The following is a 26,550-nucleotide window of genomic DNA, read 5'->3' as shown; positions in this document are numbered from 1 at the left end:
GATGCTCATGTATAAAATTAAATAGTCTGCCTTTTAGGAGAAGAGAATCAAGCACTGCAAAACATTCTCCATCATATTCATTTGAAGACAATATAAGGAGAACTATACACCTGCAGAAGATTTAAAATAAATGAGCCTCTATAACACAAAAGATGCTGTAATTCACGCCCTGAATGACTATTACTAACATACAATTTGATCTTATCAATCTTACCTCTTCTTGACCTATAACGTTTTTAATGAATGCAATTTTCATTAAAATTGAAAAAATAACCATGTTACTCTTATTTATTTTTATCTGTTATAGAATATTATCTACTTAGCCCCTTCCTTGTTAAACATTTCTTTATCACTGTCTGAGTTTTCCTTTTAGCTAAAATACCTAGAAAATTAATGTGATATTAAGAAATATACAATTGTAGAACTAGGACTATATTTTTGGAACCAAAAATCGGGATGCATGATCTGAAATCAAGAGCTGTTCAAAAAAATTCAGACTGCATGTGATTGTACCAATATCCATCTTCAACTCACTTCTCATAGTTCAGTAATAGATATTTTAGAGGAGTGGTTCTCAATCATTTTTATCATCAAACCCACCTGTAGGATATGACACACTCTCAAAAAATAACCTGTGCTAACTGCAGCAGCAATATTCTCAAGGTGTGTGATGTGGGGTAGGTGGAAGAAACCTGCAACAAAATCTTCATTCAGGGAGCATTTAGAAAACTTTCACCCTCTACACCATCACTATTTATAGAGCTGGTGCAATCCCCTCTTTTGAAAATCCTCTAAAATAGAACAAATAATGCTCTGAGGTAACAAAGTTATGGTCACAGCCCAGCCTTAAGTCAAGGAACAGACTGTAGGAATATACTTCATTTTGTTTCCACCAAGACATACGTCACGGGTGATCATTTCATACTTGGCACATCACCACGGCAAACTCTGGAATATGCCAAATTCCTGGTACTCGAACTGCAGCTCAGCCCCTTTCTTTCCCACTGAAGAAAACATCAAAACACAAGTGAGGGACTGACACCAATCCGCTCTATATATTTTTAAGGAAATAATCTGCATACTTCAATATTTCAGCTGATGGAACACAGAGTTGTAACAAAGTGTTTGATGCAGGCTAGGCTAGAATGGCAATTCCCATACACTGAGTGAAGATACTTTCTAGACATCACACTTTATAGACATCTCACATGAGGGTATCCAAGGATTGAGAAAACACAATCCACAGACTGAAAAACACATAGAATTGATGACTTCAAGACCCTTCCCGGTTCTCTGTCCAATTCCAAGTCCCTTCCAGGTTCTCTGTCCAATTCCAAGTCTCCAATTTGCCAGGCTGGAAAAAACTATCAGTGGAAAGTCAAATAAGTACTGTACCTGACACAGTTTAGGCTGAGTATACAACTACACGTTGAAGCAGTTTTTTCTACTTTAACTATCTGGTTACAAAAGCCTTAAAAAAGTTTTTCCCCACACATTCACTAGCCATGCATATAAGATTCAATATCTTGGAATTTAGAATTTATACTAGCTATTTAAAAGACTTACACACACACACACAAAAAAAACCTATTAATCTCATTATTAAAGAATTAAGCATATAATGTTGCACTGTAAGACACTGTAGTAAAAAATACTGTCATACTTTCAGATCATAAAAAATACATATTTTTAAGAAAATTGCCAGGCTCATATGCTGAAAAGAAAGGAAGGAGGGAAGGAAGGAAAGAGAGAGGAAGGGAAGGAGGAAGAGGAAGAGAGGGGGAAAGAAAGGAAGAAAGGATGGAAGGAGGAAAAGAAAGAAAAAAGGAAGGCAGAAAAAAGAAAATTTTAAAACTAAATAAAAAAATTAAAGAATACGTAGAACCAAATTTATGTATTGAAAATAGGATAGATTCAGAAAGAAAAAGTGAGTATTCCTTCAATTACTGTCTTTACACAGGAAGAGCTCCTTCAGGAAGCCTGACATTGATGCATTCTGGAGAAATCAAGCTTGCAAAATTATGAGCATTTTGCTGTTTCCAATTTTTGGTAACTGTGCCTTTTGTAAACTTCATGATACAGTGAGTAAGAAGAGTTAAGTGTGTTTTGGATGATAAAAAATGTTTAATAAATGTATCACTCAGAGAAGGGTCCTTTAGAAAGGGATGTCTGTCACTACGTCCTGAAGGTCAGCACACTCCAGATAGAGTGTAGACCACGATTCCAATCCTCAGAGAACCCTCAGCCCTGGCTTAGCTAATTGCAATTATCATTATGGCTCCATGAATAACAGGTCATCTCAAACAACCAAGCAATTTAAGGATCTCAGGATTATAATCAGTGGCTCAAATCTCAGTCAGGAGGAAAATGGGTATAATGTACTTCCTATAGCTGGATCCATTTTGTACCTGTTGAAGAAAACCATTAAGGACTTAGGTTGTACAGAGAGACTTTCTAAGCCAAAGGCCCGCTTTCTGCAAATGAATTCAAACATGCAAATGAAAGCACTGCCTAGAAGGGAACACCAGCCACCTTACAGTAGAGACTTCCTACACTCTAACGGGCCTGCTTGTCAGGATACGCAGTGCCCACAAGAGAGACACCGCTACTCGATGCTTTCAACCTCCGTAACATTCTGTCTTTGGGGAATGAAGAATATGAAAGTGACTAACTCTCCCAAATGTCATACATTTTGCATTTTGTGACATGTACCTCCTCTCTGAATCTTTGCAGCACTACCTAGACATTCTAGCCACTGTCTGGGACTAGATATAATTATGGTAATTATGTCTACCATAATTAGGGAGAGGGTAAATGTGATCAAACATTTACAGAAAGGAAAAACTGAAGCATAGAAAGTTTTAAGAATCAGAAAATTTCAATTAAACTTCCAAAGAGAGAATTGAGGAGGAAGTGAGGTTCTTTCTTAGCCATCCAAAATGCTGAATTTGAAATATAATGACTTACCAGTTTACTGGCATGATCAGAGAACAGTCTGTTAATTTCTAGACCTCTTTCATGCAATCGGTTCATATCATCTAAGGCTGGCAAACGTGACCATAGTAAGAGTAAAACAGGATATAAAGTAATGTAAAATCTTACTACAAAGAGAGAGTGATACTGAATCTGTGCCCAGGCCCAACACTGCAAGATGGTAAGAGCTGGTCAACCTGTGAATGCCAGTGGTATGAAATCTTGTGAGACTGACTAGATTGAGAGTCAGGTTCTGAGCATATCCAGAGCCTGACATAAAACAGACATCAATACAGTTGTCCCACAGTATCAGCATGGATGCTCAAGTCCCTTACATAAAATGGCATAGTATTTGCACATAACCTACACACATTTTTCCGTACACTTAAAATCATCTCTAGATTATTTATAATACCTAATACAATGTAAATAATATGTAAATAGATGTAAATACAATGCAAATATTATGTAAGTAGTTGTAAATATAATGAAAATGATATATAAATAGTTGCCACCATGCAACAAACTCAAGTTTTGCTTTCTGGGACTTCCTGGAATTTTTTTCCCAAATGTTTTCAACCTAAGGTTGATTGAATCCATGGACACAAACGCCACGGACAGAGAAGGCTGACTGTAAACACTTGATGCACAAATCTCTGATTAGGAAAGGATCGTGACAAGAAAGATGTTTTAGGAAGGCTGGAGTGGAGGACTGAGAGATGGAACAGTAAGACCAATTAAGAGATTATTGGGATAAAATAGGTAGAAGTGATAAAGTCCTGCACTGAAGTGGTGGCAGCTGGAATGGTAATAAAGGCATTAAAATAAGTGATGACTATTTGATAAGGGTGGAAAGGTAGGAGAGAGATGGATGATGAAAGCTCTTGAAAGCCAAGCTAGGAGTTTGACTTGAGCCTACATCTGACAGGGAGCTTTTAAAGTATTAAGCAGGAGAATAGCATGATTTGTATTTCAGATCCGTCATTCTGTTGGAATAGGAGGCAAGCTGTAGGCAGGGATGCCAGTTAGAAGACTACCGCAGTCCAGACAAGAGAGGCTGAATGTGCACCTCAGTGGTGGGAATGGGCATGACAGGAGGCAACAAGAACCAAGTTAAAGCTTGGATGCAGGGCTTGGAGGAACGTTTAGGATGGTGTCATGTTTTTGCCTTGAAAAATCATGTGGCTGTGAAAGCCAATCACTGAGATAGGAAAGAGAAAAGGTGCATGTTTAGAGACTATACGAACTGGTTACACAGATGACCCCTGAACAACTCAGGGGTTAGGGGTGCCAACCCTCCCCACAGTCAAAAATTTGAGTATAACTTTACAGTCGGCCATCTGTAACCACAGTTCTGTATCCACAGATTCAACCAACTGCATTTGTTGAAAAAAATCCACATAGAAGCCAACCTGCACAGTTCAAACCCATGATGCTCAAAGGTCAAATGTATTTTGTATGCACTGAAATAGAGGTGACTATAAGATACAGACACAGAAACGCCTAATGGGCAGCTGGATATCTGAGTGTGGAGTTCAGAACAGAAAGATGAGCCATCCATACTGATGTGAGAATAAGAACAGAGCAACCAAAAGCAAGGGACAGACAAACCACTTGAGAGCATGAACAAATGATCACAGAGCACAGGCGTTTCCATTATGATGGAAAAGACTGGGAAGACTTAACCACGATCAGAGCCTCGGCTGAAATACCTGTAAAAGGGAAGAGACAGGAAACACGGATAAGAAAGAATCAATTACACAAGCTTCTGGAGTGGAAAGGAAGGAAAGGAATCATGAGGATAGGAGGAGGAAGCTTCCTAGGTGGTGCAGTGGTTAAGAATCTGCCTGCCAATGCAGGGGACATGGGTTCGAGCGCTGGTCCAGGAAGATCCCACATGCCGCAGAGCAACTAAGCCCATGCACTACAACTATTGGGCCTGCGCTCTAGAGCCTGTGAGCCACAACTACTGAAGCCCGCACGCTTAGAGCCTGTGCTCTGCAATAAGAGAAGCCACCGCAGTGAGGAGCCTGCACATCACAATGAAGAGCAGCCCCCACTTGCGGCAACTAGAGAAAGCTCCTGTGCAGCCATGAAGACCCAATGTAGCCGATAAATAAATAAATAAATAAATTTTTTTAAAAAAGAAAGAAAAGAAAAAAAGAGGAGAGGAGGAGGAACCGGCCAGCACAGGAAAAAAGACACATTCTCCTCTCAGATGGGGAAAAAAAACAAAGTATGATTAGAGCAAATAAGGTACATGTGTAGGCAAGGGGCTGATGTATAATATTATTGTGTTCTAAGAAGCTGAAGGCTGTTATTGGTTGAACTGTATCCACCCAAAACTCCTATGTTTAAGTCGTAAGTTACCCCAGTACCTCTGAATGTGATCTTATTTGGAAACAGGGTCACTGCAGATATAATTAGTTGAATTAAGATAAGGTCATACCAGAGTAGGGTGAGCCCCTAATTCAATATGATTGATGTCCTTATAAAAAGGGGAAATTTGGATACAGAGACACTCACTGAGGGAAGATGATGCAAAAACACATGGAAAAGATGGCCATCTACAAGCTAAGGGAAGAGGCCCGAAATAGATCCTTCCCTCACAGACCTCAGAAGGAACCAAACCTGCCAACACTTTGATTTCGAACTTCTCGTCTTCAGAATCGTGAGACAATAAATGTCTGGTTGTTTAAGCAACCTAGTTTGTGGTATTTTTCTATGGCAACTCTAGCAAACTAATAGAGAGGAAAAGTCATCTAGTAAAGGAAGGAGAGGTGGAGAGGGTAGCTAGAATGTTTGAGGGGAGTGAACATGTTTTAGCAGGCCAGTCACACAGTGCAAGACTGTGCACAGTTGCCTCAGGTTCCAGCAAAGGCTGCAGACGATAAATTTATTTACAGAGTGATTTCCTCAAGCAGCTTTTGGCAGCCACTGGGTAAGAGAGGAAAAGATGCCAGGTCAAAATCAAGAGCTGGCAGAGTAGATTACAAGCAAAGTACAAAGGGGTAAGGCCATTGAGGATACTGTCAAGGGAGTGATATACAAGGGTGAGTCAAAAATTATCCACACTCTGGTTATATTCAAACTTTTGTTGTCCTCACTGTCTTATCAGTGCTTTCCATTCAAGGCTACTGCCTCCCCAGTCACTGCCGTGCAGGTGTAAATGTGTTACATCAGTTCATCTGTAACTGCAGTGTGGGCAAAAATGCATGCCCCATCTGTGATTTGCATGAAAGAAGAGCAGTGTGCAGTGATACATATTTTTGTGGTCTGAGGGTGTACCCAGTGCCATTATTTAACGAAGACTTTGTGCACAGTATGGAGAAAGTGTTTTGTCACGAAGAAGTGTGTATAAATGGATAGAGATGCTTATTGAAGGGATTAAGCCTAAACTTCAGATTAAATGCAGAGGACCGCTATCCAAGGGTGTTGTGATCTTACATGACAGTGCACGTCCACAGACTTCTGCCCACACTGTCGACACTCTGCAAAAACTTCATTTTGAGGTGTTAAAGCATCCTCCCTATAGTCCTGATCTTACTCCACTGGACTTTCACCTGTTTGCTTCCCTGAAAGCCCTGTGAGGACAAAGATTCACTTCTGATAAAGAAGCAAAGACAGCAGTGCATTCATGGCTTGCAACTCAGTCTGAAACATCTTTTAATGAGGGAATACAAAAGCTTGTTGACAGATGGACAAAGTGTATTGCAAAGCAAGGAGATTATGTTGAAAATGATGTATTTGTCTTTTCTAAAAGTTAATTAAAATAAATTCTACAGCCAGAGTGCAGATAATTTTTGACTCACCCTCGTACCATGAGTGAACAGAAAAGGAAATAAAGGCGGGAGGATGGGCTGTGGGCTGGAAGAATGGGACAGGGCGGGCAGAGGGCGCCTCTGGAAACTGGAAGCCAGCAAAGAGGAGACAGAGGGAGTATAACGGGAGCAAGAGGGCTAAGGAATGACTGTTCCTGAGATTTAATATTTTAGATGAGGAAGTCAGGGAAATGTGAAGCCATATATACAACAAATACATCATTCACAAGACACTGAGGCCTCCAGTGATGAAGGTACTTAGGGTGAGAAAAGACTGCAAAGCTTCCATCACCCTCAAAGGATGGAAAAGAATGACCAGGAATATCCCCAAATCATGTTTGTACCTAACCCCTAGACTCTGGTTCTCATAAAAATCACTGCCATATTTATCGCCTTGGGTACTAGAGTTACATCTTTATACAAAATAACAAAGAAGAACACTGACTGAGAACAATGTACACTCATCTATCTCTCAGTCTGGGCTGGCTGAATTCATGGATGTGGAACCCCAGATGTAGAGGGATGACTGTAAAGTGCTACGTGGATTTTTGACTGTGCAGGGGGTGAATGCCCCTAACCTTTGCATTTTTCAAGGGTCTACTTTATGCAGAGACTAAACAACATGCTACTGAACAATCAATGGGTCAAAGACAAAAGCAAAATGAAATAAAAAAAATACCTTGAGACAAACAAGAAAATACAACATACCAAAACTTATGTGATACAGCAAAAGCAGTTATAAAAGGGAAGGTCACGGGGACAAAAACCTACCTCAAGGAACAAGAAAAATCTCAAACAACCTAACTTTACACTTTAAGGAACTAGAAAAAGAAGAACAAACAAAATTAGTAAAAAGAAGGAAACAACAAAGATCAAGAACAGAAATAAATGAAATAGAGACTAGAAAGATAACGGAAACAATGAACACAAGAGCTGATTCTTTGAAAAGATACAAAACTGGCAAACCTTTATCCAGACTTACCAAGAAAAAAAGAGAGGCAGCTCAAGTGAATAAAATCAGAAATGAAAGAGAAGATATTACAACTGATGACACAGAAATACAAATAAGAGACTACTGTGAACAATTATGCCAACAAATTGAACAACACACAAGAAATGGATAAAGTAACGGAAATAAATAACCATTCAAGACTAAATCATGAAGGGCTTCCCTGGTGGCACAGAGGTTAAGAATCTGCCTGCCAATGCAGGCGACACGGGTTCGAGCCCTAGTCTGGGAAGATCCCACATGCTGCAGAGCAACTAAGCCCCTGTGCCACAACTACCAAGCCTGTGCTCTAGAGCCTGCAAGCCACAGCTACTGAGCCCCCATGCTACATGCGCCTAGAGCCCATGCCCCGCAACAAGAGAAGCCACCGCAATAAGAAGCCCAAGCACCATAAGGAAGAGTAGCCCCTGCTTACTGCAACTAGTGAAACTAGAGAAAGCTCTCACACAGCAACGAAGAATCAATGCAGCCAAAAATAAATAAATAAATAAACTTATTTAAAAAAAAAAAAGACTAAATCATGAAGAAATAGGAAATCTGAACAGAGACTGACTACTAGTAAGGAAATTGAATCTAATTTTAAAATTCCTTGCAAACAAAAGTCCAGGACCAGATGGCTTACTAGTGAATTCTACCAAACAAAGCATAATTAATACCAATCCTTCTCAAACTTTCCCAAAAAATAAAAGAGGAGGGAACACTTCCAAACTCATTTTATGAGGCCATTACCCTGGTATCCAAACCAGAAAAAGATATCACAAGAAAAAATTACAGGCCAATATCCCTGATGAACACAGATGCAAAAATCCTCAACGAAACATTAGCAAATTGAATTCAACAATACAATGAAAGGATCATGAACCATGACTGGGATTTATTTCAGGGATTCAAAAGGATGGTTCACATCCACAAGTCTATCAATGTGGCACACCACATTAACAAAATGAAGGATAAAAATCACATCATCATCTCAACAGATGCAGAGAAAGCATCTAACAAAATTCAACACCTATTTATGATAAAATCTCTCAACAAAGTGGGTATAGAGTGAGTGTACCTCAACATAACAAAGGCCACATATGACAAGCCACAGCTCTCATGCTCAGTGGTGAAAGCTTTTATTCTAAAATCAAAAACAAGAAAAGGATGGCCCTTTTCACCCCTCTTATTCAACACAGTACTGAAAATCCTAGCCAGAGCAATTAGGCAAGAAAAAGAAATACAAAGCATTAATTGGAAAGGAAGTAAAACTGTCACTATTTGCAGATGACATAATGCTAGATGAGGAAACTCTAAAGACTCCACCAAAAAACTGTTAGTAGTAATAAATGAATTCAGTAATGTTGCAGGATACAAAATCAATGTCCAGAAATCTGTTATTTTCATATACAAATAATGAATTATCAGACAGAGAAATTAAGAAAACAATCCCATTTACAACTGCATCAAAAATTAAAAATACCAAGGAATAAATTTAAACAAGGAGGTGAAAAGACCTATATGCTGATAACTTATACACATAAGACACTGATGAAAGAAATAAATGGAAAGCTATTCCATGCTCATGACTGGAAAAATTAATATTGTTAAAATGTCCATATCACTCAAAGCAATCAACGGACTCAGATTCCATTGGCATTTCTCACAGAAATAGTATGAACAATTCTAAAATTTGTATGGAACCACAAAAGACCCTGAATATCCAAAGCAATCTTGAGAAAGAACAAAACTGGAGACATCGTGCCCTCTGATTTCAAACTATATTACATAGCTATAGTAAAAAAAGACAAATAGATCAATGGAACAGAATAAACCCATACATATGTGGTCAATTAATGTACAATAAAAAAAGCCAAGAATATACACTGGGAAAAGGACAGTCTCTTCAATAAATAGTGTTGGGAAAACTGGGCAACTACATGCAAAAGAATGAAACTGGACCCCTATCTTATACCCTACACAAAAACTAACTCAAATTGATTAAAGACTTGACTATAAGACCTGAAACCATAAAACTTCTAGATGAAAACACAGGCAGTGAGCTCCATGACATTAGTCTTTATAATAATTTTTGGATTTGACACCAAAAGCAATAAAAGCAAAAATAAACAAGTGGGACTACATCAAACTAAATAGCTTCTGCACAGCAAAGGAAACTATCAACAAGACAACTGGACTGTTGAAAGGACTGAAAAGCCAAGCCACTGAATGGGAGAAAATATCTGCAAATCATGTATTCGATAAGGGATTAATATCCAAAATATATAAAGACCTCATGCAACGTAATGGCAAAAATCAATCCTATTAAAAATGTGCAGAGAATATGAATAAACACTTTTCTAAAGAAGACGTGCAGATGGCCAACCAATGTAATGTACAGCATTGTGACTATAGTTGATAACACTGTACTGCATACTTGAAAGTTGCTAAGAGAGTAAATCTTAAAAGTTCTCATCGCAAGAAAAAAAACTCTGTAACTATGTATAGTGACAGATGTGAGCTAGACTTATTGCGGTGATCATTTTGCAGTACATACAAATATCAAATCATTACTGAAACTAATATAATGCATTACACTTTAATAAAGAAAGCAGGAAGGTAAAGAGGGTGAGAGAGAGGGAGGGAGGGAAGGAAAAGGAAAAATAAATAAATAATTCTTTCAAATAGGTTAATATTTCTTTTTCTCCTCTGTTCAAAGTCAAACATTTACACACACCTAGAGAAATCCTCCACATGAGTCAGGGAATAGCAACTACACTCCCTCTCCAGGCACTCTGGAGAAAGCCACTCCTTGAGATAAGGAGCCCTCCAGCTCATAAATACTGAGTAAGGGGTTGCCACACCTCCATGCATATCTCAGAAGCTGACCCAGTCTCCAGATTCCAAGACTCAAATTTTAATTGGATTCCAATGAACTGCAGAGTCCTTCAACTCCCACAGAAGTGGAAGAGTATGAAACGAATTCAAGAAAATATCTACCATTCTAATCTGAAGATGACCATGGAAGAACTCAGTGACTTCCTGTTTATACAATCACAGATCTACTACTCATTTCTGATCTTGGCAAAACTATAATTTTATGTTGACTGTTTTGAAGAATTCTATGGTGCATTTAAAGATAGAAAGCAACTTGAAGATCAGAGCCTTACTGATTGGTTTTAGAAATGAGAAAACTGAGTCCTGGGTAAAGTAAATGACTTGCACAAGCAGCTAGGAAGTGGCACGTGAGAACCCACAGTGGCTGACCCTGGGATGAGCACTCTCTCTTCACTAGCAACAGATACTCACTCACAGTCAATAGATATTTATTGAATGTTAACCATGTGCAAGACACAGACTGACTACAAAGCTGAATGCAGGCAGTCATTCCCTCAAGGAATCTAAATAAACGGTGGGTTTTAGACAACAATTTTACAGTTTTAATATGCAAATCATCCTATGACACCTTACATGGAATTTTGGGGGAATATCTGAATGTAATTCTCCTCACAGACCTAATTCTTAATTTTGAACTTAATCTTTCCATCCTCCTCGCAGGCCTTCAACTACAGAAGGCAGATGTCACGGTAAGAGCATCAGTGATGATGGTGATGGTGAAGACAAGGCAATGATAAGACCAAATATAAGACATTTACTCTGTGCCAGTGACTATTTTGGAAACTTTATACACTTAGTTTATCTAATCCTCCCAATAACCTTAGGAGAGAGGTACTATCACATCTTTATTTTGTAAAAGGCCTGGAGAAAGGAAGTCCATTGCCCTTGAGAGGGTGGTTGAGTTGGGACTGACACTTAAGCATGTCTTTACTAAGACTGTCTTCCAGGCCCCTGGCCCTGGTCTTCCCCTGATTAACTGAAAATTACCTGTCCCCCTGTCCCCTGACCTCAGTTCCTTCACCTCTGAAGTGATGAGGTTGGCCACATGATTTCCAATGTCCTTTCCAGATGGAACATTCTTTGATTTACTGACTTAAGGTATCTAACCAATCTCTTTCCTTCAGCAGAGAAAGGAAAACATTCTATAAATGCTAAGGATAATTTTGCCCCAAATTACAAAATCCAGACCTTCAGCTAAGCAGAGGTTTGGGTGTTAAGGGAGGTCCCATAGTTACGGGTTTGACTCATACATCCTTAAGTTCCATCTAGGTTCAAGCCTCAGGTGTTTTTGAAAGCTGATGTCATAGCTGCATGGCAGAATAATACAATCATTAACCATGGTGTTTAAACAAGACAAAAGGTTTTTTAAATTCCTAATAATGATTAGGAGTCATCTGAAAAATCATGCAAAAATGTATCATAGGTTAAAAGAAAAAAGTAGGATATAATATACGGACTATAGTTCGGGGGGGGTTGTTTTTGTTTGTTTTTTACATGAGGAAAGAGGCAAGAAAGACATTCAACAGTGGTTGTAATTGGATAATAGGATTTGGGAGTTTTTTCTTTTACTTTTCCTTATTTTTTTTAATGTAAACTTTACCTCCTAATTAGAGGAGAGACTTTTCTTTATGAAGAGAGAAAAGGTGCCCAATATTCTCACATTGATTTCTTGTAAGAAGAAAGAAAATACTTTCCTAAAAACATCTCAGTAACACCCCAGAAATTCCAGAAATACAGGTTTAGAGGAGGACATCATTATTACCCACTACAGATGGGAAAGAAAAGACTCCTTTATTGCTTCAGGTCTAGAATCACTAAGTTTCACAGGATGTTTCAGGAATGCTGGCAGGAGAAGTTGCTTTGGAGTCCAGGGACACACAGCTTTGTAGAGCTGGACCCAAGGGGAAAAAAAGAACAGGTGCAGCAGACGAAGCAGCAGAGCATGAGAGCCAAATGTCTCGGGCCCCGTCCAAATATCCCGGTCTGGAGCAGGTGCCCCCTGAGTGCTCTTGCCCTGCACCACAGCCAGCCACATGGCCAAGGGGACTTTCCATGAGCACAAATGCCGTTTCCTCTCTGAAGCCCTGCAGCAGAGGGAGGACAGGTAGCATATTTCATGGAATCTGCAACTGTTAAAACAAATCAAACCACAACCAAACTAATCTATGCTTTCATTAGGCTGCAGGATAAGCACACTGTGTAGACACATCTGTGTTCATACATAAACAACAATATATATATACACACACGTGGCCCCATTTACAACACAGATCAATGACTGTGGCTTTGGGTGGCAACAATCAAACACTTCACTCTACAGCACTCTTGAGAACATTCTGTAAACACATGCTTTCTCTGGTGATTCCCACTGACACTACCAAAAACTCAGGAAAGAGTACAATTGAAAAATCACATTGGGAATGCAATTAATTACATAAGAACCCTCTGCCTTTCTTGAATTGGCTTTTTTTTTCTTTTGCTACTTTGTGGCAAGTAGATAAAGACAGATCTGATATACAAAGAACAGGAAAACTAGAACAGGAAAAGTCAGCTCCCCCCTTTGGGAGCCTGATAGACAATATGTGGTGTCAACATCGCATCACACCCTGGTTCAGAGGAGGGCTGCAAGGGAGCCGTGGAGCCCAGCCTGCCAACAGCTCCAGACGTGCCCTGAGCAAACACGTCACACCGGGCTTCACCAGCACTACCAACATCAAGAAAACAACAAAACAAAGGCCTGCAGGTGTCTTTTGTTTGTTTATTCATTTCAAAAGACTCATTTCTGTTGATGGATACTCAAATTCAATTTGAATGGTTATTTAAAATTGGAAAAGAATATACTGTAACTAAATAAACAGACGTCATCGCTTGTTTTTCTTTGTTTTTTTAAGGCATTTTTTGTTTGTTTCTAAGTGCAAAGTTGGCACCTACTGACTTGACCCCGCAGTAATTAAATACTTCTAACATTAGATAAAGAAACTTAACCTACCTCATCAAAGGTGGTGTCGTCTTTCTTCAAAGCTATAAAATAAAAGGGGAAAGGAAACAGTTATTGTGAAACATCCCAAAGAGACCAAGTATCTAAGTTCTAAAAAAACAGAAAAAAACCAAAGCAGTATGGTGTTTTCATTTTAGAAAGTAAAATCATAAAATCGTACCCCAACCCGAATAACATTATGATACAAATATGAAAACTGCAAGTGAGAGAATTACACAGCACACATATTTGTGAAACACTTTCATAAATATGTAAATGGAATTATCCTCCCAACTATGGAAAAGAAGTATGCATATCTTTCCTCTATTTTTCTTTAGTAGGAAAATGTTTTAATGAAAACATGAAAGAATCAAAAAGTACTCTTAAAGAAATTTCCCCTTAAACTTCTGGTGTTCGCTCATCTATCATTATGCATTGTGGCTGGACGTCCCAAACCAATTGTCAGGAAGACACCCACTCTGCACAGCGCCCTCAATAAGATTTTCATACTGAGAGAAGTTTAAGTTCAATGATGAAACATCAAGCAAGCGTGTAAAATAAGCACTGCAGAAACATAATTCTAACATTTTCAACATAACTTTTCTAACAAAGTATCACCAAAGGAAACAATACATTCAGAGTATTTTATAGGAACTAGCAAGTATTAGAAATTTATTTTAAATATTCATGACTTCAGAACTGAAATTTTACTGCTCTAAAGAGAAAGAATTATTTCATGTATATAGTTGGCAAACACCTACTTCCTTAAATCCTACAATTATTTAGAATGTTTCAGATTAAGGAGAAAGCACAAAGAAGTGAATTTAGCTGAAATCATAAGCTGGAGAAACGTTTCAGTGTACAGAGCTGTGCATAAGTGCTTACTGGTCTATACTAGATAGTTCTAACGACGACAGAAGTGCTTGGGGAGCTCTTGGAAAGCTATATTCTGACCAAAGCAACGGAAAACAAATTGTCCTGGCAATTCAGCTCTGAGAGAAGTCCTATGCCTAAACTGAAGCCATTGCATCAAAGTTTATATTATACAGTCTAGCAATCATGCAAAGGTTCTTTCCTCTGTTTCATAGTATAAATTTGTTTTTTTAAAAAACTTCAAGAAGTCTGTGGTTGTGGTGATGAGATAAGGCAGATGAGGGTAGGTCGAGGGAGATAAGGTGTTTCTCAAAGTTTAATTCTTAGCCTTCCCCTTTTGCCTAAGAAACTGATCTTGTAATAGTTTTCTCTACTTTCTTTCTTAGAGAACCATTTCTTCTGAACGGAAAATAAAAAAGCAGATCTTTGTCCCAATCTCAAAGGACTACACTATCTTGCATTCAATTACTCACCCATATTACATTACATATTTGACTTAACTTATATTAAATCTAAAATAATCTACTTTGGGGAATTCCCTGGTGGTCCAGTGCTTAGGACTCTGTGCTTTCACTGTCGAGGGCAAGGGTTCATTCCCTGGTGGAGGAACTAAGATCCTGCAAGCTGCGTGACGTGGCCAAATAAATAAAACAAAATAAAATAAAACAACCTACTTTGATAGAAAGGTATATGGTCCTAGGTGATTCTTAATGGTGACTTTTTAATTCACAATATAAAACTTCTAATCCAGAAGGCTCTCTTTAAATATCCATCAACAATGTTACTAGACTATATCCCTCACTCTCTCAACCCAAGGTGTGTCCTTTAATTAACATACTTGACTAGTGATTCCTTTATAAAACATTAGTGATCTACGTAAATATAGACAACTTGTTTCATCTTGAAAAAAACAATTTTTTTGGAATAAGAAATGATTAGCTGTTGATTTTAAACACAAAGTGAATTACTGTACAGCCTTGTACCTCACTCACTTAACAAAGATTAATGTAAAACACATTATGTTGTTGCCATGCAAGGTGCAAAGCTAGAGCAGCAAGCTCATCATTCATAGCACAAACTTTTAAATATATCTTTTTTACTTGGGACGTGATAAAAGTTCTATAGATTTAGCCATGGGTTTTCTTAAGCAAAGCATCCGATAAGAACTACAGTTGATACCTTCTCTTAGGAAACTGCAAACAAGGAATGAAGACCCTCAAGTTGAGAGATGGAGAGAGTAGAAACTAAAATGTCTTTAACATCCATATTGGACTATTTCCTTCTTGCCACCTAAGTCCTGCCAATTCCTCCGATGTTCTGGATAAAGGGGTGGGATCTGCAGGTAGAACGAAAAGGAGGAAACAGAAGGGTCGTTGCAGGTGTATTTTCTAAGATATAAAGAGCAGGAAGCCAGATTATCTGCCCTGTACACTATTCTCAAACCCAGGACACTACAGGGAAGAATATTTTAAGACCAAGAAGTCTGCTCTTTCATTGAACCCTTCATTGCTAGAATGACACCTTGCATAGTTTCTTTTTTTTTTTAATTTTTTCTTTTTTAAGCTCTTTATTGGAATATAATTGCTTTACACTCTTGTACCAGCTTTTGAGGTACACCAAAGTCAATCAGCTGTATTTATACATATATCCCCATATCCCCTCCCTCCTGCGACTCCCTCCCACCCTCCCTGTCCTGGCCCTCTAAGGCATCACCCATCACTGAGTTGATTTCCCTTTGTTATACAGCAACTTCCCACTAGCTATCTATTTTACAGTTGGTAGTGTATCTATGTCTATGCTACTCTCTCACTTCGTCCCAGCTTCCCCTTCGCCCCCTGTCCCCCCAACTCCGTGTCCTCCAGTCCATTCTCTGCATCTGCGTCCTTATTCTTGCCCTGTCACTGGGTTGGTTCATCAGTACCATATTTTTTTTAGATTCTGTATACATGAGTTAGCATACAGGATTTGTTTTTCTCTTTCTGGCTCACTTCACTCTGTATGACAGAATCTAGGTCTATCCACCTCATTACATATAGCTCCATTCCATTCCTTTTTATGGCCGAGTAATATTCCATTGTATGAATGTGCCACATCTTCTTTATCCATACATCTGTTGATGGGCATTTAGGTTGCTTCCATGTCCTGGCCATTGTAAATAGTGCTGCAATGAACATTATGGTACATGTTTCTTTTTGGATTATGGTTTTCTCTGGGTATATGCCCAGGAGTGGGATTACTGGGTCATATGGTAATTCCATTTTTAGTTTTTTAAGGAACCTCCAAACTGTTTTCCATAGTGGCTGTACCCACTTACGTTCACACCAATAGTGCAGGAGGGTTCCCTTTTCTCCACACCCTCTCCAGCATTTACTGTTTCCAGTTTTTTTGATGATGGCCATACTGACTGGTGTGAGGTGATACCTCATTGTGGCTTTGACTTGCATTTCTCTAATGATTAGTGATGTTGAGCATCTTTTCATGTGTTTGTTGGCCATCTGTATGTTTTCTTTGGAGAAATGTCTATTTAGGTCTTCCGCCCATTTGTGGATTGAGTTATTTGCTTTTTTGGTATTAAGCTGCATGAGCTGCTTGTATATTTTGGAGATTAATCCTTTGTCCGTTGCTTCATTGGCAAGTACTTTCTCCCATTCTGAGGGTTGTCTTCTAGTCCTGTTTATGGTTTCTTTCGCTGTACAAAAGCTTTTAAGTTTCATGAGGTCCCATTTGTTTATTCTTGATTTTATTTCTTTTAAATATTGAATCCTTTCCCTGAACAGCAATTAGTGGTAACAAAAGACCAATTAAAGATGTCTTTGCCAAATATTTATCAGGTCATTGATGAACAAACTCTGACCTAAACAAGCATACAACATCTCATTATTGATTACATTCCCTGGCTGTTATTAATCATTCATGTAAATACAAACCCACAATTGTCTTCAAGGATATCATGGAATAACAAGTATATTACATTTTCCTGGGTTAACAAAGGGGCATATATTAAGCCTTCTAAGATAATCAGATATTCTGTTCAGTCCTCTGCTCAGACACTGCTGCCTCCAGCAGTCTTTCCATGATCTCACCACAGCTAAAATGGTATTCCTCCTATGTGCTCCAATAGCAAATTATTCTAATCTTCATGGTAGAATTTGTCAATTCTAATTCACTGGCCTGTCTTCTCTTAAAGTCCTTGAGGACAGGGGCCAGTAACAATGGTCACTGAATCTGAATGCCAGTACAATATCTACCACATAGAAGGTACTCAATAATTATTTGCAGAATTAGTGAGTTGTACTTCAAGGGCAAAAGGACAGTATCTTACCCTTTGAGATTTGCTAAAGTTTTGACATACGAAAACCACGTACTATTCTCCTATGAAAGAATCATAGCTATAAATTCCATTTCACAGTTTTCAAATTAAAGTCTTCTGAAACTACACTTGGAGAGGATATAGCACAATAGTTAAATTTTGCATCTGAACCTTTAACCTTACATTTCTCTTTTTGACAGAATGGATTTATCAGGTGACAGCTGGACTCTAAAATTACACTCTTACAGAGCAAGGTAACAAACCCCCAAATTCAGTGTAACCACAGGCTCTTCCTTTTATTCAGTTATCTCACAAACTGCATCTTTTAAAGAAATGGTATACACGGGGTTCACCTCATATATCACAGAGTGTAAACTTCCTTTCTCTAGGAGATAATCCAAATAAGTGTGAAGAAATGCATTCAAATGAATATGAGGAAATGTCAATTCGACCTTAATCTTACACTGGATATTACAGAAAGCCTTTCTCCTTCTAGGCAATCATTCAAAAAGAAAAAAGAAAAGACAAGGAAAGAAAAGAGGAAATGGATTTTAATATAAACTTTTTAAACAATTAAGTTCCCATTTGTCTTTGTTTATGCTAACCTAAATTTTTAAAAAAAGCGTGCAACAACTATAGTAATTCCTAATAAGTAAACATACTGACACTATTTAGCAGAAAAACATAAATACTCACTACTGAAATCAGTGGATGACTCTGAAATTCAATTACACCCATCTTATAAAAGCTGTGCAATAGTCACTCCCTGGCAGATGTTGTAAATTAGAGTGCTATGGCTTGAAAGCCTTTTTTTTTTTACTAGACCTTTTATAATATAGTAATCTCAGATCAGCTGTATTTGAGATGGACAGTAACAAAGTTGGCCTGACCTTTCCTGTGTGAGTAAATTAAACATTAGCACTGCCATTTTTATACAGTCAGAACTATTACTATTAATCTTTTATAATAATGGATTATTAATCCATAATTAATGAATATCACAGACTTTCAAAAAAATTGTCCTCATTTTCTGTAGATGATTACTAATTTCTCATGGCTAAATAATGACATTGTATATTTCACCATATTTTACCACAGTTTGTATATCATATACAAACTACACTTTTGAATCATACTAAAAAAGGCAAAATAAAGTCAGTATATTATTTCAAAAGCCAGCGTAGATTGGTTAAAGGGAATGAATATATTGAGATGCTGAATTACTCATCAGGAATAAACCATTCCCTCTGATCTTCTCATGAAGTACCTAGGAAGAAAGGAGGAAGATAGGAGATAAACAGAGAAGTCAGAAGGTATAATAAGAGTCTCCAGTACTGATCTTCACCATGTGACAGATATTGCACTGGATATTTTATGTATTTTATCTGATCTAACCTTCACAACAACCTTAAGAAAATTGACAGAGAAGGACTTAGGATTTAAGGAAATTCTGCTAGTTGCCCAAGGCACACAGCAAGCAAGGAAAATGGGATTCAAACCCAGATCAGCCTAACTCCAAAACCCATCCTGTTTTCAGGTTAGCTGTACTGTAAAGTCAGTGGCCACTTCTTTTGCTTCTCTTGCTTTCCACTGAGAAGATCCCTACGTCAGCATGTTGTAATCACTAATGATGATAATAACACCTTATGAACACCTATTGAGTCTTCATTTCATACAACACAGGACACCATATGCATTATTTCACTAAATGCCACTAACAAAACTGACTTGAAAAACTGAAGCTCAGAAGGTAAGGGACCCATCCAAGGTCACTCAGCTACAAGTGGCAACACCAGAAATCTCAGTCCATCTAACACACAGTCCACACCTTTAATCTATGCACTACGTAATCCCATAGTAAAGCCTCAACTCAACAGCCTCCAATACCTTAAAAATTCTTAAATAATCAGATTGGTTTCATTGCTTTTTAATTTTGCAAATAAAATTTCAAAAACATATAGATAACAAAGACTTATTTTCTATAATGCTACCCTAATGAATGTCTTGAGCTTGGTACACAATCATAATCACTTAAAACTTCTTTATCTCCTTTTACAGTATTCCGGAATGAGATGTGCTATTCAGAATCACGACCCTCCATCAATACAAGAAATAATCAGTTATGTCCACAGCACTGTACTATTTCTGAAAGGGAGGAAGTAAAATCTACTAGAACTTAGAAGACAGTTTAACAAGAGTTGGAATCAAAAGGAGCTTCACATCACTAAATCTCTGTAAGCTAGAAAATCCAATTAACTATAATACCCCATTTGCCAGCATTGTAATTAATCCAAATTTTACTGATTGTCGATCAAAACCTTGAAATTACTTAAACATAAGGAATTTTTTATATTAATGTCCTTGGTTTCTTACTGAGATTCAATTGCAATGAATTATTTAACACAAAACTGGAAGGGTTCCAACAGAGTCATTAGCATTAGTAAATATACAGTTAATGCCTTTTAGAACAGGGCTTAATGTCCAGAACCCGCCTCTGTGATGGTTTGGGTTGGGGGCTGCAACATTCTCCTTAATAATGCACAGCGACTCAACACCTTGCTCTCTCACACTCTTCTAGACTTCAAACTTCATCTGAATGCAGGGGCTCTTCATAGGCATCCCTAACTCCTAAGAGTAAAACTGCAAATACCCAATACACTAAATAAAACCAGGGCTAAACATTGGTTTCTCACCATAACTTTACAGTCATCTTGGGAAAGATTATGTATACCAATACGAAATTTTTAGTTAACAGACAACAAAGAAAACTAGGTTAAACATTTTTTTGACTTGAGGAAAGTTTGCATATTTTACGATGCACTTATACGATGATTTTTAAATGAATGGATGGAAGGACGAGGACAATACTCATCTGTACTCCAGGGTTTTATTTTAAGGAATTAAGCACCTTATGCTTAATTTCCATTAACACCTTCATTAACATGGATGACATGTTAAACAAGTGAAACAAAGGCTAGAGGCTTCCTAGGGACTCTGAGGGGTTATTTTTAGTACTTGTACAATTTTCTTGCTGAAAGCAGTTACCCGTGTAAATGAAAGTTAAGATGTTAGAGAAGGTAGCTACCGTCTTAAGGTTAAAAGGGGTTTTTATGGCCAACCCTAGAAATCTAACCATCCATTCCACGTGACACTGTTGTCACCCTGTTACAGTCTGTGACACGGATTTATTCTTCAATGTCCTAAACATTTCTCGGTCGGTTATTCGTCGGTCAATTGGTTGGTTGATTTAAAGACAATAGCCCTGGAGCTCTAGTAAATGTTAGAAGTTTGGGAGGCTCATTCCTAAATGCTCAGACAAGTTCACGGCGCACATTTCTCTGCAGCAATGGAAAGATTCAGAGAACTCGAGACTGAACACCCAAATCTCGCTTTCGAGGACCCGAAGTACCGAACAAAAGGTCCCAAGGTATCTGTCCCACTTCTCTTTAGGTCGGATGTGTTAAACAATACCAAGGTACAAACTCAACATGCCGTCAATTTCCAAAGCTAAATTATTGACCAAACACCCAATACATAAGCCTGCATGCAAAACACTAAGTGACCCAGGTGGCCGCGCAGCCGGGAGCGCAGCGGGGGCCGGGGCGTCCCCTCGCCTCTCCCTCACGGGCGCGAAATCAGGAATGCTAGTAGCGAGGAGAAGGAACCCAAATTGTAGGCTGAAGAACAGACAAACGAACCCTCAGATCCTGAGGGAAAGAAGCGTCTCTCCTTCCTGTCGTCGCCCTCCCCCAGGTCCCGGGCGCTGTTCCCTCCACCCTCCGCGCGCAGCGCACCCCACGCCAGTCCCGGGTGGCCGCGGCACCGCTAGTGCCAGAAGCGCGGGGCCGAGGGCGCGGGCGTGGGGGCGCCGGGCCGGGTGCCCGGGACAGCACGCCACTCACCGATGCGGCTGAAACTGTCCGACAAAGTTCTCCGCAACTTCTTCATCTTGCCGATCTTCTCGGGCGGCTGCGGCTCAATGAGGTCGCACATCTGGGCGACACGGGGCTCGGGCAACTTCCCCAAACTGGTCCAGAGCGGAGCGCAGACAACGGCGAGGGCGCGCGGCGCGGGGAAGGCGGCGCCTCCCCCTCCTCCTCCTCCTCCTCCTCCTCCACCACCTCCTCCTGCAACCGGGAGGCGACGCGCTGGGCTGGGGAGGCGAGCGGCGTGCGGCAGGCTCCGCTCCGGCCTGGGCCGCGGCTGGACGGACGGGGGCGTTCTACGTGGTGCCGGGGGCGGCCGCCATCGCCGCCGCCGCCGTGGTGGCCCCGCGCCGCGCCGCCGCCGCCCCGCTCATTTTCCCTCCTTTGTAACCCAGAGCAGCGCGGTCGGCGGCCGGCAGTGGGGGTGGCGCGGGCGGAGGCGGGCCGGGGGCGGGCCGGGGCCGAGGTGCGAGAGCCGGGAGTCGCCCAGCGCGCGGGGTGCGGGCGGGGAGAAGTTCTCAGCCCCGAGTTTCGGGCGCTGTGGAGAAAGAGCCGCGGCGCGGCACCGCCAGCCGCCCCGCCCTCAACCCCCTCCCGCCGCCGCCGCCGCCGCCCCGCCTCCCCCTCGCGAAGGCCCCCAGGCGCGGGACCCCGGCGCGACCTCAGCCCTGCGCTCGGAGCCCGAGCCCTCTGCCACCCTCCCCGGCCCGCTCGCACCCCCGCGCCCCTCCCTTGGCTGCCGGCCCCGCCCGCGCGCTCGAGGACCCGGGCCCGCGGAGGGCCGCGAACGGGCACGGATGGGAGCGGGCCGCCACCGGGGACCTCGGTCTCGCGCTGTGGGGAGGCCCCGAAAGGAAAGGGGGCTGAGCCTAGATCGTTTGTCGTGGTGGTTTTCTCCCGGCCGCGATCGCGTGTGAAAAGAGCACGGAACTGGGGGTGGGGGCTTGGCCGAGACCGCTGCTCTCGGGTCGGGGGAGTGGAAGGGCCTCGGGGATGCGCTCAGGTTTGACGGTGACTTCTTTTTCTTCACTTTTGCCAAGGAGACTGTGAAGCGAAAGAACTAAAGGGAAAGGTGGGCCCGTTTTTTACGAGAGTCAAGTGCAAAAGCAGAAGAAGCTTCAACTGTAACTCCCCAAGGCAGGGCTAGTGCTCTGTTTCCGTCATCCCTGTGTCACACTGAGGGACAGACGGTAATGTAGATGTCGTTGATAGAATACCCAGTTCTACAGTAAATAGCAAAGAGAAGGCCTTAGTCCGTTTACGATTTTTAGAATATGTTTCTGAATTGGAAGACTTGAAGGCCAAAAACATTCTGACCTCCTCGTCCTCTACCTCAAAAAAGGAACATTAAAAAGGGAGTTGGGGGGGGCGGGGGGAGCTTTATAAAATCCCAGAACCTACAGCTCGCACAGCAAGCACACATCCTCTTCATTCTGCTAAAACATGGTACAGCCGGCCTCCAAAAGTCAGTCTCTCAGGGGAGCGAGAAGGAAGATGGGGGAAGGCCTGAATATGTTGATTTCGGGCCAGCAAATTCCTTATGAATAGAAATGTAGTAATCTTGAGTCATCTAGCTGTGTAAGTAACAAGAGCTTGTGAGCCTGTGACAATGCTGTTTGGTTTAAAGGAAGTTTTGGGGAGTTTATGTTTTATTAATAGATTTTTATCTGAAAACAAAAACTAGCCCCCTGCCTTCCTTAAATTGTGAGATAGAAAACTCTGATTTGTGCTGCACTGAGCACATTATAGGGACTTGATAAATTATGGCTGATAAAAGACAGGATGTCAAGCCAAGTGGGGAGCAGAGGAGGATGGGGAATTGGTGAAGAAAGTTGGTAGGAGTTAAAATGGATGTTGAGTACTGGTGACTATAACTAGATATCACTGACAGCACCAAGTGTGGCCTCAGACAGAAAAAAGTTTCACTTTCACCACTTCATCAGGTTAGGGAGAAAGCTATCAGCAGCTATGAATGAAAAGACAAAAGCAGCCAATCAAAATACTGATGGGTTCTACCTACAGGCCAACAAAGATGAAGTAGTCATTATTTGAATGAACTTTGACAACTCTACATCTTTGGCTGTCCTATTAATCCTATTATTCTCTCTGGCAATGGCTATTTCGTGTGTGTGTGTGTGTGTGTGTGTGTGTGTGTGTGTGAGAGAGAGAGAGAGAGAGAGAATATATATATTCATATTTTGTTTTACCTTCCCACTATTTAGTATTGACTTTTTAAAAGATCAACTTCTGTTTGAATAAATTATGGTATATGCGTACTATAGTAAAGCAGGTAAACATTTTTAAAAATGAGATAGATCAATATGTATTGATGTGTAAATATATCTAGGGTAAGTGAAAAAAAATTACCATTAACCCATTTTCATCTTTATAAGAAAAAAAAGACATATATATGTTTCTATATGCTTAGAAAATTTCTGAAAAAGAAAAGAACAAAAAACTGTAACTGTGTATACCCAGAATACAGTAAGTCCCCTACATACAAACATATTTCATTCTGAGTCTGCATTCAAAAGTCCACTTTGTTCGTAACTACAACGAAGCTAGCCTGGGTACCCAACTAACACAATCAGCTATATAGTACTATACTGTAACAGGTTTATAATACTTTTCACACAAATATTATACATGAAAAACAAAGACATTTTTAATCTTATAGTATTGTACCTCGAAAAAATAAAAAATTTTAATCTTACAGTACCTCGAAAAGTTCAGTAGTACAGTATAACAGCTGGCATACAGGGGCTGGCATCTAGTGAACAGGCAAGAAGAGTTACTGACTGGAGAAGGGAGAAGAGGTGAGAGATGGTAGAGCTGAAGGATCATCGGCAATAGGAGATGAAGGGCAAGCTGCAATTTCACTCCTGCCTGACGGTGATGGCACAGGTTCTGGTTCCTTGCTGGATTCAATTCTATCTACCTCTTAAGGAAGCTATCCAGTGATGTCTGGGTAGTAGCTCTGTTTTTCTTGTCATAGATGACACAGTAGCACTGGATTGCTTTCCGAATGGCTGCTGCAACCTTCATGTACTGTTCTACGTTCAGGTCCTGTGCCTCAAAAACTAACAGTGCCTCCTCAAATAAAGAAAACCCCCTTGCCATTTCCTGCATTGTGAATCTCTTCAGTTCTTCAGTTACTTCCTCTTTTCTCTCTTTGTCCTTTCTCTGGGCCTCCAATTCCATCAGGGCTTCATGAGGAAGCTCCTCGTGTTGCACAGCAAGGAGTTCAACGAAGTCGTCCTCTTGCAGATCTAGCTTGAAATAAAGATACTGTACTACTGTACTCTATACAATACTGTACACTAAAGTACACAAAAGCACAACTACTTGTAGAGGATGCACACACATGACAATGTACACCAGACACGTGAACTTATGTGATTGGACGTGCTAATACACGTTTGCATCTTTGAAAGTTCGCAACTTGAAGGTTCATATGTAGGGGACTTACTGTAGAGAGAACATTTTCTTTATACTTTGTACCTTTAAGTATAATATGAATGTTTTACCCCCCAAAATGTATTAAGTTTATAATAATAGAAATAGTAATTTAAAACATAAACATAATATTTACTTCATTTTTACCTATCCCACTCCAAAAACATTTCGCCTAATTACAATGGTATACCTTTCAGGAGAAACAGTTGTTAGTATAGGATCAAGTAAACGTTGGCAATTATGAGTTACCAACTTCTAAGTACATGCTTATCTGCTTCTTTTGTTGATTATAAATTAAAATGGCTAATTACGCAAGAAACTGTGATACAAAGAACGAAAGTTTTAACTGGATGATTTTAATATATGTACACTTAGGTTATAGGATTCAACTTTTTTTTTTTTTGGCCACGCCACCCAGCTTGTGGGATCTTACCCCGATCAGGGATAGAACCTGTGCCCCCTGCATTGGAAACCCAGAGTCCTAACAACTATACCACCAGGGAATTCCCAGATTCACCTCTTTATATGGTTGTTTCACATTTGCCTTCTTCTTAGACTGTTAGTTCCCTGAGGGTGAGGGCCCTAGATACAAATAGGTATAATGCTTGTTTCATAGTGGACATAAATGTTTGTCGAATGATTATAGAATGTATTGCTGCCACTGAGAAAATAACGTGCTGTCCTCAGAAACAATGATGACTATCCAGCATCTGTGTGGCATATGTATTTTCAGTGGGAGGATGGATCTGTGCCAGGTCTCCATCTGAACTTTTCATTCACAAGGTTACAGTTTTGGCTGCCCTGAATTAAAAGTGCAGCATCTGCGTATAAACAGATAAGCATACTGAGGGGCTGAACCCAGCATGGGTTGATCTAAATTGAATTCATCAGTTAAAGCTTGTGTGTGTGTTAATTAGGCCTAGAGTAATAGCAGCAGTGGCTGGAGACCAAGGACTCATGGGTTCTCTCGTTGCTACTCTATCACAAAGTGTTGTGTGGCCTTCGACAAGTAAGTGACTTACCCACTTCCTTATCTGTAAAATGAGGGTCTTGAACTAGCTGACCTCTAGGGTGATCCACAGCTGCAAAATTCTGATTCTAAGTTGAATGGTAAAATTTCTCCTCTTTCAGCTTATACACTGGGATACATTAATGAAGAGTAATTAATATACAAATAAGATAGAAAAAGATTCACTGATAAAAATTATGTGAAATTTAAGATACATTATTTCTAGTCATCTTATTCATAAATTATGCTTTTTAACAAGTTTATTTATTTATTTGTTTATTTATTGGCTGCATTGGGTCTTCGCGGCTGCACGTGGGCT

The 26,550-nt window shown here is 40.1% G+C and overlaps 1 protein-coding gene across 1 annotated transcript in view; it reads right to left on the bottom strand.

The window, feature by feature from the left end:
* CDK14 (cyclin dependent kinase 14) overlaps window positions 1–21,961 on the bottom strand; it is a 534,565-nt gene extending 512,604 nt beyond the window's left edge. Inside the window, exons 1-2 of the mRNA XM_057732871.1 lie at window positions 21,743–21,961; window positions 13,670–13,701 (exon numbers count right to left, since the gene is read on the bottom strand). Of these exons, the coding sequence (XP_057588854.1) occupies window positions 13,670–13,701; window positions 21,743–21,833 (123 nt within the window). The 5' untranslated portion in view covers window positions 21,834–21,961. The remainder of the gene's footprint in view (window positions 1–13,669; window positions 13,702–21,742) is intronic.
* Between the last annotated feature and the right edge of the window lie 4,589 nt (window positions 21,962–26,550).

Source organism: Hippopotamus amphibius, chromosome 4 (assembly GCF_030028045.1).
Source record: "Hippopotamus amphibius kiboko isolate mHipAmp2 chromosome 4, mHipAmp2.hap2, whole genome shotgun sequence".
NCBI lineage: Eukaryota > Metazoa > Chordata > Mammalia > Artiodactyla > Hippopotamidae > Hippopotamus > Hippopotamus amphibius.
This window is presented reverse-complemented; position numbering and strand designations above follow the sequence as displayed.